At 43.3% G+C, this 13169-nt stretch overlaps 1 protein-coding gene across 1 annotated transcript in view; it reads left to right on the top strand.

Moving 5' to 3' along the window:
- The window catches only part of FDPS (farnesyl diphosphate synthase), a 19543-nt gene extending 8076 nt beyond the window's left edge, over nucleotides 1-11467 (top strand). The window contains exons 4-9 of the mRNA XM_042440962.1: nucleotides 1119-1241; nucleotides 3523-3605; nucleotides 4700-4772; nucleotides 6042-6119; nucleotides 8107-8241; nucleotides 10324-11467. Of these exons, the coding sequence (XP_042296896.1) occupies nucleotides 1119-1241; nucleotides 3523-3605; nucleotides 4700-4772; nucleotides 6042-6119; nucleotides 8107-8241; nucleotides 10324-10524 (693 nt within the window). The 3' untranslated portion in view covers nucleotides 10525-11467. The remainder of the gene's footprint in view (nucleotides 1-1118; nucleotides 1242-3522; nucleotides 3606-4699; nucleotides 4773-6041; nucleotides 6120-8106; nucleotides 8242-10323) is intronic.
- Nucleotides 11468-13169: the final 1702 nt, after the last annotated feature.

Here is a 13169-nt window from a genome sequence, read left to right as displayed (position 1 = left end):
TTTTATGGATGCAAGAAGACTGGTTTGTGGGAGATGCTTCTTAAAATCTATGAGATGCAGCTATTCAGCATTCATATGTAAATCCTAGACTCTCAGCCCTGCCTGACCTAGTGTCTTAAACTAAAACTCCAATCAATCTCAGCTGACACTATAGTCTGAGACATCTGGAGGGTACCAGGACGGAGAAGGCTGTATTTGGCAGGTGAAACTAAAACCTGAGGAGTTAGAGTGCTTGCAAGCAACTTTGAATGGAAATGCATCAATGGAAAACTTAGGACCAATAAATATTTTTCTCAGTATTGCCGACTGCATATGTCTTTACTTAGATGTAAGGTACTGCATGTGGAATGCAATGGGACCACTGAGTTTATAAGAAGAGCCTTGCTGGATCAGACCTTGTTGAATCAGACCATCAGACCTTGCTGGATCAGGCCATCATTATGTTCTCATCTCAGCCAGATTTCTCAATGGAGAAGCCTGCAAGGTGGACATGAACATAGCAGTGGTCTGCCAGTCTGTTCCCCATCTACTGATAAACAAAACCATATGTCCTCTGATCCTAGAGAGAATATATATTCATTGATACCCTTCTCCTCTGTTAATTTGTCTACCCCTAAAAGTCATCTGAGGTGGGTATTATCTTTTCTGATGACTGCAGAAAGACAGTTGAAGCATAATGTGCAATGACCCATCTTTGGGAGCCTGACTATGCTGAAAGAAAACACGCTGTACATACTTGGAGGCACTATTATTATTGGATAAGACAGTGTGGTGTAGTGGTTTGAGTGTTGAACTATGACTCTGGAGACCAGGGATCAATTCCCAGCTCTGCCATGAAACCCACTGGTTGACCATGGGAAAGTCACATACTCTCAAGCTTCAGGGGGAAATAATGCCAAACCTCCTCTGAACAAATTTTGCCAAGAAAACCCCATTATAGATTGGCCTAAGGATCACCATAAGTATAAAACAACTTGAAGATGCACAACAACAACATTATTAGTTGTAGTAAAATCTCACAATGATAGCCTTCTATCAGAATGACATGTACCTTAACTTTGTTCTGCTGTAGTTCCTTATTTTACCTTTTCTCTCTTTTTCCCCCCTCATCCCCTCAGGAAGGAATTGGATTGGATGCTGTGAATGACTCTTTTTTGCTGGAAGCAAGCATCTACCGGCTGCTGAGAAGATATTGCCGCAGTCAGCCATATTATCTGAACCTATTGGAGCTGTTCCTCCAGGTGGGTTCAGTAGGACTTAATTATTATTATAATACCAGGATTCTAAACTATAGGGGTTTTTTTTGGAAGAAACGACATTGTATCTCACTGCTTTTAGAAGCTAGTCCAGCAGGGCAAGAAACTTGGGGTTTTGAATGGGAATTGAATATCCCCTTCTCCTTTTATATCCCTGATTGTGGAATTTAATCCACTGGGTTGGGCATAAAATCCAATTCATTTCAACCGCTTCTTTTTCTAGTATGCCTCATTTAAATTACCATATATTTAGATTAATTGTGTATAGGCTAGTACTGGTTTAAGTGTCAGACTAATGAACAAGTAAGCCAAAGAATCTGCACTTCTTCTTCATGGTCTCTGCGAAGCACACAAATGGGTTATTCTGCGCCTGCGCAGCATTTCCGGATCCTACTGGAATCGCTAGGGAAGATTTTTTGGCGGTAGCTCTGCCCACCCTCTATATAGGCAAGAGGTCTTCCTGCCCTTTCTCAGTTCCTTTTGTCTGCCACGTGAGCAGCTTAGGAACCTCGTTCAGGAATCGCTCCTTGCTTAGCTTTCGCTTTTGTTTACTGCGTTTGCTGACATCATTTTGCCTTTGACGACTTTTGGATTGTGATTTGGACTTGGTTTTGGACAAGTCCAAATCACAACTCGGACTCCTCGACCATTCTCTCTTTTTGTCCCTTGGCTTTGTTGGAAAATGTCCTCACACTGTTTTAAAAAGTGCTCCAACTGTGGGACCAACATCCTGACACTTGACAGACACTTGCCATGTCCCTGCTTCCTGCCCTCATTGCATGGCCTTCACTCCACAGGCCAGAAAGAACAGGGAGATGCGCATGAGATCACGGCCATCTGTGCACACTTTCAATTTTCCGGCAGCAAATCCTTCTTCACTGACCCATTTGTGAAGAGGTTTTTCAAAGGCCTTGCCAACCTAAGACCGCCAGCAGTGATCCCTATCCTGACTTGGGACCTCCAACTCGCCTTAGCAGCACTTGCTACCTCACCATTTGAACCTCTGGCTTTCTGGGACTTCAGGCTCTTCGCTTGGAAGACAGCCTTTTTGGTAGCCATCACCTCGGCATGCTGTGCCAGTGAACTCTGTGCCCTCCGTACGGATTCTCCGTACCTGAAATTTTTTAAGGACAAAGTCCTCCTCCGTCTGGACATTTCCTTTCTACCAAAAGTTGTGTCCGCTTTTCATCTCAGCCAGGATATCATCCTGCTGACGCTAGCACCGAACCTGACCACTGACACTGAGCGCCGACTCCACTCCCTCGATGTCAGGCGGGCGCTAGCATTCTACCTCGACAGGACTGCATCCTCTCGTTGTTCCCCCAGACTTTTCGTTTGCTATTCCAACCCCAAGATGAGGCTTCCAGTCACACCTCAACGTTTCTCCAAATGGGTGACTTCCACAATCCTCCTCTCTTATGAGATTCTTGGGAAGACTCCGCCTGCTTGAATTTGAGCCCATTCCACCAGGGCGGTAGCTTCATCTTCAACCTTCCTCTTTGGAGTTCCCTTTGCAAGGCTGTGGTATGGTCACAACTTCTGACCTTTATCAAGCACTGCAGACTTGATACCAGACACCAACGTAAAGCAGCCTTTGGCAGAGCTGTTCTCCTTTCTGAAATGCAATAAGGTTAGTTGGCACCTGTCAAACATGACACTTGTGCTGTTTCTGGTTTAATAATTGTTTATTGCCAGGACACTCCCTCCTCCACAATGGGAGAAGCTTGCCAGTCTAACCCATTTGTGTGCTTCGCAGAGACCACGAAGAAGGAGGACAGGTTGCTTACCTGTAACTGTAGTTCTTCGATTGGTCATCTGCGAATCCACACAAATCCTGCCCATCCTCCCCTCTGTCGTGCCCTTCTCTTTTCCTTGTATGCTCTTATGGCGGACCAATTTTGGAACTGAGAAAGGGCAGGAAAACCTCCTGCCTATATAGAGGGTGGACGGAGCTACCACCAAAAAGTCTTCCCTAGCGATTCCAGTAGGATCCAGAAATGCTGCGCAGGCACAGAATAACCCATTTGTGTGGATTCGCAGATGACCACTCGAAGAACTACAGTTACAGGTAAACAACCTGTCCTTCTTAAAAATCAACCTCTTATTATCTTGCTTGGGATTAATATTGTTAGGATGGGGTTGGAATAGATCTGGTGGATAGCATGTCTTTGATTGGTACTAATATTTTTTTTCCTTATCCTCTCCCTTTTTGAATTTCTACCAATGTGTCTTCCATTTCACTACCTCTTGTCTCTTTGCTCCCTAGACAACTTATCAGACAGAACTAGGGCAAGCTCTTGACCTTATTTCTGCACCACCAGTAGATCTGAAACGCTTCACTGAAGAGAGGTGAGAAATGATAGCCCTGTTTAAATATTTGAAGGGATGTCACATTGAGTAGGGAGCAAGCTTGTTTTCTGCTGTTGCAGAGACTAGGACCTGGAACAATGGATGCAAGCTACAGGAAAAGAGATTCCACCTCAACATTAGGAGGAACAGCCTGACAGTAAGGGCTGTTCGACAGTGGAATACACACTGTCTCCTTCCTTGGAGGTATTTAAGCAGAGGCTGGATGGCCATCTGTTGGGGATGCTTTGATTGTGATTTCCTGCATGGCAGAGGGTTGGACTGGATGGCCCTTGTGGTCTCTTCCAACTCTATGATTCTAAGGAAGCTGTGAAGATTTTGTATTCTTTTGTTGAAAAGAACAACAAAACATCTTATAATGAAGAAGAAGACATTAACATGCAAAACACATTTAGCTGCATATTCTTTTGCTTGAGAAAATTTTTCATCAAGATCTTGGTCTTGGTAAAACTTTAAAAATATCATAGTGTGGAGTCAGCATGGCATAATGATTTGAGTACTGGACTACAACTCTGGAGGCCAAGTTTTGAATCCCATCTCAGCCAAGGAAATCCAGTGGGAGATGTTGGGCAAGTCACACTCTCTCAGCCTCAGAGGATGACAGTTGCAAAGCCCCTCTGAAACTTTCCAGAAAACCCCATGGCCTTAGAATCACTGTAAGTCACAAACGACTTGAAGGTACACAACAACAGAGAGCATCTGCCTCATAATTAGTGAATTCCTTCCCACCTTTAACACAATAAGATATGCATTAAAATTCCAACAAACACATTTTAAAAATCCAAATGGAGAGAGCCATTAATTGTAGAGTTGGAAGAGACCACAAGGGCCATCCAGTCCAACCCCATTCTGCCATGCAGGAAATCACAATCAAAGCACCTCCGACAGATGGCCATCCAGCCTCTGTTTAAAAATCTCCAAAGAAGGAGACTCCACTACTGAAAATGTCAAACTAGAGTGTGGTGGGAATTTGAAAAGGAAACAGTGTGGCATTCAGAAACAGAATCATAGATCTGGAAGATACCTAGATCAAATTGAAGCCATGTTGTTGCTGATTTGGATACCTTCTTTGACAGGTACAAGGCAATTGTAAAATACAAGACAGCATTCTATTCCTTCTACCTCCCAGTGGCAGCTGCTATGTACATGGTGAGTAAGGGCTCAGTGCGCTATTTGGGCTGGGTGGAAGATTGGACATTGCAGGGGCTGGGTAGCCTTTTGTTTGTTGTGAAGACAGTAGTGAGTGAGTTTAAGAGTTTGATTCACGGCTTTACTGTATATTTTTATCTATTTTTATTTTTATTTAGTTGGTAGAGATAGCTGTTGAATCTTGCAGTAGCACATTTTTATAAGCAGCTTATACACACACCCTGCCAAAACAGCAATAGTAGCAGGATTATCATCAACAATGCATTTTAAAAAACTAATATCAACAGATTAAGCCATAGCTCCCTAGTTATGAAATGCCTGCAGGGATGAAACTGGCCTTACTCAACTGCTGAACATTAATAGGGAGTTGTCACGGAATATAATAGTAGGACTCTGAGGCAGTGCACTGTCAACTAAAGAGGGTGAGCCATGAGGTTCCCTAAATACAGGCCAGCTACATGTTGAAATGAGTGAAGCCATGAATATTACCATCTGAGGCAGGAGTGGTCAACTGTGGGGGGCTAGAGGGGCACATTAGTTCCCTAAGAGAACTCAGAGGGAGTACACCACCAGAAAAAATGATTGTTGCCCCCAACACCCATTAGGACTGTGTGGGGTATGTTCACTGTGTATTAAGACCATTTTAGGTCCAGCAGATGCCCTTTTTCATAACAAGATGTGACTAGAAGAGTTTGTTTCTGTTATATTTTGTTTCATTTTTAACAGGCCTTTCCTGACCCTAAAACGATGCAGCCACCTCCCAGTGTGGGGGAAATGCCTCCGCACCCCCTAGTAGGCATGTAGAAAAAGAGGTTTTGACCTTGCACAAGGGTCTTGGGCCAAAAGTCATCCCTTGGGGTTACATGCACCTTGCAGGATATATCTTACCCTGATCTAAGGAAGAGTATACATGCCCTTCTCATAAGCCATAAAACCTGAGTCTAAAATTACATCACCACACCACTGGGAAAGGGGAAATGATTATCCTCTCCTGGGAAACAGTTTCTCTAACCTGTTGTGTCACCACCAAGATAGCCATGTTCTTCATCCCTGCCCTTCCTGCTTCCAATTCAGGAAATACTGAAGAAGGCCATCACAGATGTAGGCATACAGTATTTTGGGAGGAGCCAGTCCTTTAAAGTACCAGGGTGGCATGGCTTTATCTTTTCCCCTTGTGAATTTGCAGATCTTGGCCAGGCTCCTCAGAGCTGTTTTTCTATCAGAAGAGTGCCAGCCATAACTTTTTGCGCTCTGCTTTTCCTCCTCTAGGCAGGCATTGATAGTGAAGAAGAGCATTCTCATGCCAAGACTATCTTACTGGAGATGGGTGAATTCTTTCAAATTCAGGTACATCATCTCCTTCTTCCTTATGTTGCTATTTGGGGAGGGGGGTTGTTTGCCAAGGAGTAAGACATGTGGTAGGTTTGAATCCTAGCTATCAGGGTTCAGAGGACAAGCTATCCTGGACTACTGTTTGCTTTGCTCTCTCAGCCTTCTTTTTTTCAGATTTTCGATATCCTTTTAAAGATTAACCCCATGAGGACTAGAGTCTTTGCTGTTTAAAATAAACTGGCATTTTCAAGCATCCCATATTCCACACCAGGTGGTTCCTCTGAAGACTGATAGAGCCCCTTATCCACAGTGAACAAATTAATGGTGCTTATGTTATTTCTCTAAAGGGACACATGGCTGGTTCCAGCTTGTGACCTTTAAAACAGGGGAGATAAGCTAATAACCTATCTTTTGCCCAACAGCCTTCCTTATTCTTCTCTGCCTTCCTCCTGTTCCCTTCCGTGAAAATTGCATAATGAGGGTAAAGGTTTATTAGAACAGGTTTCTTAGAAAACGTACAACTATGTACAGCACATAACCTATATTGGAGTTTGGAAAAAGCTATGTGTGAGAGGGATTCTGGCAACTGTATTACAGAAAAGCAGCTTCCCAACTCTGCCTCTAACCATGCTTAGTGGTAATCTTATTTTCCTTTTTCTTTAGTTCATCTCAGCCACCTTGCCTTTGAGGTTTTCTATTCCCTACAGGGTTTTTTTTTTTGGGGGGGGGGAGGCATGGCTGGTACCTTTGGGGCTACAAAACCTGCAACAGAACACTCAGTGTTATTTTTTTTAATTGTCATTTTGATACAACATAAAAACCAAGAATCAAACAATAATTACTTTGTGAAGTTGAAGGCTTTCATGGCCGGCATAGTCTTTTGTGTGTTTTTCGGGCTATGTGGCCATGTTCTATAAGAGTTTATTCCTGATGTTTCACCAGCATCTGTAGCTGGCAGCCACAGATGCTGGCGAAACGTTACTGCACTTAGGGTGGAAAAATGAAATGCACAGATATAGGATGGGGGACACCTGGCTGAATGAGATTTATACGTGTGAAAGGGATCTGGGAGTCCAAGTAAACCACAAGTTGAACATGAGTCAACAGTGCGATGCGGCAGCTAACAAGGCCAATGCGATTTTAGGCTGCATCAATAGAAGTATAGTGTCTAGATCAAGGGAAGTAATAGTGCCACTCTATTCTGCTCTGGTCAGGCGCCACCTGGAATATTGTGTCCAGTTCTGGGCACCACAATTCAAAAAGGATGTTGAAAAACTGGAGTGACTAAAATGGTGAAAGGTCTGGAAACCATGTTCTATGAGGAATGACTTAAGGAGCTGGGGATGTTTAGCCTGGAGAAGAGAAGGTTAAGAGGTGATATGATAGCCCTGTTTAAATACTTGAAGGGATGCCATACTGAGGAGGGAGCTGACTTGTTTTCTGCTGCTCCAGAGACTAGGACCTGGAGCAATGGATGCAAGCTACAGGAAAAGAGATTCCACCTCAACATTCGGAAGTATTTCCTGACAGTAAGGGCTTTTCGACAGTGGAACACACTCCCTCGGAGTGTAGTGGAGTCTACCTCCTATGAGGTCTTTCAGCAGAGGCTGGATGGCCATCTGTTGGGGATGCTTTGACTGAGAGTTCCTGCATGGCAGGGGGTTGGACTGGATGGCCCATGCGGTCTCTTCCAGCTCTGTGATCCTATGATTCTCTCTCTCTCTCTCTCTCTCTATCTATCTATCTATCTATATAACATATTTATTTGGGTTGTCATTCCATTGATATATATGGATAAACTATTCATCAGTCTTGACCACACCTGAATGTAACAGGAAGTTGAGGGTTAAACAACAGGTTGCTGGACACTTGCGTACAGACAACTCTGTTCTCAAAAAGGAGAATGGGGAGGCTAGAGTGGCTAAGAAGGAACTGTTGTCTCCAGCATCTATCTTGTGAGGCCAACAGTCATCACCCACTTATGATGCCCACCTTCTTGCAGGATGATTTCCTTGACTGCTTTGGTGATCCTGCTGTGACGGGAAAGATTGGAACTGACATTGAGGACAACAAGTGCAGTTGGCTGGTGGTGCAGTGCTTGAAACGAGTCTCAGCAGAACAGCGGCGTGTTCTAGAGGTAAAATGGAGGTTGGTGGGAGGGGAGAAGCAGAGATATCTTCTGAGAATTTATTTATTTATTTACAGTGTGCCTGCGTTATACGCGGCGTGCCTTACGCAGCTTCCAGCATATGCTGGAAGCCCGCACTGGAAGAAGCCTGTAAGAAGTAATGGGGTGCGGGCCCTGCGCCACACTATGGGCATGAGCCCCATTACTTCTAATGGGGCTTGAGCATATGTATTTTTTCCCATACATGTGAGGGAGTCCGGAATGGATCCTCTGCGTAAGGGAACAGCCCACTGTATTTTATTTAAGACATCTAATATATACCTCTTAGCCTGCCAGGGCCCACAAGGTGAAACACACTGGATAAAAACATTTAAAGCAATACATAGAATAAAACTTTTAAGAACAAACTAAAAACACTCTTTAAAAATTTAAACCCAAGCAATTACATATATTGGGGTAGGGAGAGAGACACTGGGAAACTGCTGAATTATGGTGTCATGGGGAAGGAGACGTGAACACTTGAGGAAATCCAGAGGGCCAGATTCAGCTGCAGTCCCTGAAGTTCCCCACCCATGATGCACAAGGTCCTGTCTCAAGAATCTCCATTGAAAAGGATCTTTGATACCAATCCATAGCAAGATCCCATGGAACTGGTGTAATTCAAAGTAGGCCAGCCTTTCTCCAAAGTGCTGTCTTTCTACTTTGTTAATAAGTCACATCATCCCACCATGCTGGCTGGAGGGGCTGATGAGAGTTATAGTCCAATATATCCAAAGGAGCCCCAGGCTCAGGAAAGGCTGGAGGAAGCAAAACTGGTGGAGGACCTCTGAGTTAATTCTGCGTAAGGCAGCTATAGGATCGTTTTGTGGTAGTGGCTATTATACTGTATTAAAATTGCTAATGTTCTGTAGCCCTTTTCCCCCAAGCCCTGTGGTTCAGGAGCTCTTCTCCTTCTCTTTTCCCCTCCTCCCTCATTTATGATTCATTTGCTACTTGAATTTACTGAGATCTCTTTACCCTGCTCTATCCCTGTAGGTAGAACGTAGTCAAATCTGTCCTCTTACCCTGCTCTGTCCCAGTAGGTAGAAGGTAGTCAAATATGTCCTGGGATTGGACATTGGTGCAGTATCTGTGTTTGTACCTTTGCTTGTATTTCAAGAAGGAACTTAGGCCTGTTACAGATTGCCAAAATAAAGCTGCTTGGGGTCTCTTTGGAGGTATGCTGTTTAAATGATGCATGCACCCTAAGAATCCGGAAGCTGCACCAAAGCTGCCCTCCAGTGCTTAGGAATGGAGTGTGGCTTTGGCGCGACCTCCGGACTCTTGGACCCATGCATCATTTAAATAGCATACCTCCAAAGAGACCCCAAGCAGCTTTATTTTGGCAGTCTGTAACAGGCCATAGTTACTTACTCTTCATCAGGTGCCAAAATGGGATTTTAAAGTTTGGCAACACCCTGGCCCAAGTTATAATAAGCACTGACAGGGTATACAAAAATTAATCAAGAATGAAAATTAACAGTTTAATTAGAAAAACACTTTTAGGATGCCTAAAATTGTTTCTAAAGACTGAATTACCTGAAGGCAGGGAAAGGAAAACTACAGAAGACAATAATTGCATTAAATATTTTAATTGTTTTAATATTAAAACAGGAATAATCCTTTTGATGGGATTAAAATATCTCATTGGCAGGATTGTGGAGAAACTGTGAAATTGGGCTGTTTTGTAAGGACTGAGAGAAGTTATGTTTTTGAACTACAGTCCTCAACTTTTATGAGCGCTGACAATATTTTCACTGGAGAATTCTGGTAATTGAAGTCCAAATGGTAACTTTTCCATGATTATTTCATGGAATATGACTTAAGTTATTAAGTCAAAATATGTCTGAACATAACAATTTATGCCTGTCAATGTTGAAATAACATTCATTCTATTCACAAAGTCTTAAGGCTAAATGTTATTTCCACATCCGCAGGAGTAAACTGTTATGTTCAGAAACATTTTGAGCGAAAGGGAGAAGAGAAAGGAATTGTGATTTATATGTCTCAGCTTGGTCTAATACTAGTTTCCAAATTCTCTTGCCTTCCTAGGAGAATTATGGACAAAACGATCCAGACAAAGTTGTACGTGTGAAGCAACTCTATGAGGCGTTGGACTTGAAAGCTGTCTACCAGCAGTACGAGGAAACCAGCTACCAGCGTTTGTTGGGCCTTATTGCTCAGCATGCTATCCGCCTGCCTAGCCAAATCTTCCTTGGCCTAGCCCAGTTGATCTACAAGAGGCAGAAATGACAGGCTGGCCATTATAAAGGAAGCCGGCCAGGAGTTATCTGTGTGGTTTTGTTTTCTGGAAGGACTATAGTTGTCTGTTAGTGGAACTGCTGAGAGATTTTTACCATGCAGAAAGGGGATGGTGGAGGCTATATTCTTGGAATATAGCTATTGCTCTCAGGTTGCTTTCTGGATAATTTGTAGAGGTGTGGGTTGTTTCTTAAAATGCATAAAAATGTATTTACACAATGGATGTTTAAAGTCAACTGTTTAAATCTGTTTCATTTCTATAACTTTCCAAGGTAGGATGAAAGTAGTGTACTGATGACAAGTAACCAAGAGATTCTCCTTGTACTTACTTGAAATGTTGCAAGTCCTAGGAGTGTCTAAGGTGAAACCACAACCACAATTTAAACCAGTTTTTTTAAATAATGGATTAAAAAAGATTAGTGTCTAAATGTGTCCAAAGATATTCCCCATGAGGATTTCCATCAGGTTTCTGTGGCGTTTTTGCTTTGGTCTATGGTATTTAATGTTCTGCTATAACTTGTTCACCTTTCTCCCTCCCTTCCCTCGTATTCTTCCCTGCAACCATGAAACCTACCCCAAGGAGCACATGGAATGGGTGACATTTTGTTTGAAGCAGGAGGACGAAGTAGTAGACCTCCGCAGAACAATGTGATAATACCAACCCACCTAGCACTCACCGCACATGTATTTCTGGGGTCAAGGGAAAATGCGCACACCCAACTGAGAGAATTCTTCACCATCTTTCATAGGTTTCAGTTTCCCCCTCTGTGGGAATGTGTGTGTGAGGGGTCATTGAGAAGCCCCTCTCTTTTGCTCTGGAATAGTGTCTTGCGGTAAAACCGTGGCATATGTCTTTCTTATGTGTCTGTCTGGTATCACAACTGAATGTACCTGGCAGGAGAGAAGGTGGTAGCAATAAATTATTTTAAAACCAGTTTCTCTATGTGGTGATGGGTATTACACAATAGTAGAAAGTACTAGGAGGGGAATTAGGCCTTCTTTTTCTTCTCGAAGGTGCCAGGGAGAAGTGGGACAGTCAAGGGCAACATGGGCTAAATGTGTTGCAGTCAACCAACCTCCTGTGAAAAGGCACAGCAGCAGCCTGTGCTTCTAGTGCAGTTACAGGGCAATTGGACTGTACTTTTGGGCAGTGCATCCAATTCTGCACCAAGAAAACTGATTTAGTTGATTGAATGAACCCATAGGGTGCTCAGCAATGGCTCCTTCTCATTCTGGAGAGAAGTGACTACTGGGGTACCATAGGATTCTGATTTGGGCCCAGTGCTAGTCAACATCTTTAACAGTAACTTGTAGATGGAATAGAGGACATGCTTATACAGAGAACACCAAATTGGGAGGAGTAGCTAACGCCTCCGAGTACAGGATCATAATTCAAAATGACCTTAATAGATTAGAAAGCTGGTCCAAACTAACAAAACGAATTGTAATAGGGATCCTATACCTGGGCAGTAAAAAAGAAATGCACAGATATAGGATGGGGAACGCCTCCTTGATGATGGTACATTCAAAAGGGATGTGTCAGCAACGTGATGCAGCAGCTAAGAAAGCCAATGCAGTTCTAGGCTGCATCAATAACAACATAGGAAAGTAACAGTACCAATCTATTCTGCTTTGGTCAGGCCTCACTGGAATCTTGTGTCCAGTTCTGGGCACTACAATTCAAGCACATTAACAAAATGGACTGTGTCCATCGAAGGTCAACATTGCTGAGGTCTGAAGCAAGTGTAAGAGACCCAGCTCAGAAGTGTTCCTTTAAAAGGACACTAACTTGTTGTCAGTGTAGCGTAGTGGTTTGAATGCTGGACCATGACTCTGGAGACCAGGGTATGATTCCCACTCGGCCATGAAACCCATTGAGTGATGTTGGACACAAGTCACATGCTTTCAGCCTCAAAGGTAAGCAACAGCAAACTTTCTCTGAACAAAGCTTACCAAGGAAATCCCATAATAGATTGCCCTTAGGGTCGCCATAAATTGGAAATATCCTGTAGGCTCACATACAAATTTGCAAACCACTTACGTTTAATTATCAGCTGAATAAAGATCTTCTTTCACTGATTAAGGACTTGGTAAAGGCCATCCTATTGATAACAGATGGATTTAAAAGCAAAAGGTTTGATGAGGAAGCCAGTTTAGCAAAGATTTCAGCGGACAAAGGTGTAAAGATATTGAGGATTTTTGATTATGTATAATGTGTTTTTTTTGAGAACTTGGAAGTAGTTAAAGACTGGTTACAGAAAATCTCCAGGGATCCCTCCAGCCCTCCACTTGTTGCTCTGATCCCAAAGCAGAAGGGGCAGCTAGAAGCTATTCCAAAATCAGGTTCCTATAAATAAAGTGAAATAGTGCAGTATTAGTGAGGATGGAGCAAGCTTGTTTTCTGCTGCTCCAGAGAATAGGACCCAGAACAATGGATACATGCTACAAGGAAAGAGATTCCACTTAAATATTAGGAGGAACTTCCTGACCGAGGTGTTTGGCAGTGGAACATACTGCCTTGGAGTGTAGTGGAATCTCCTTCCGTGGAGATCTTTAAACAGAGGCTGGATGGCCATCTGTTGGGGGTGCTTTGATTGTGAGTTCCTGCATGGCAGAAGGGGGTTGGACTGGATGGC

The sequence above is a fragment of the Sceloporus undulatus genome, chromosome 9, assembly GCF_019175285.1.
Source record: "Sceloporus undulatus isolate JIND9_A2432 ecotype Alabama chromosome 9, SceUnd_v1.1, whole genome shotgun sequence".
Classification (NCBI taxonomy): domain Eukaryota; kingdom Metazoa; phylum Chordata; class Lepidosauria; order Squamata; family Phrynosomatidae; genus Sceloporus; species Sceloporus undulatus.
This window is presented reverse-complemented; position numbering and strand designations above follow the sequence as displayed.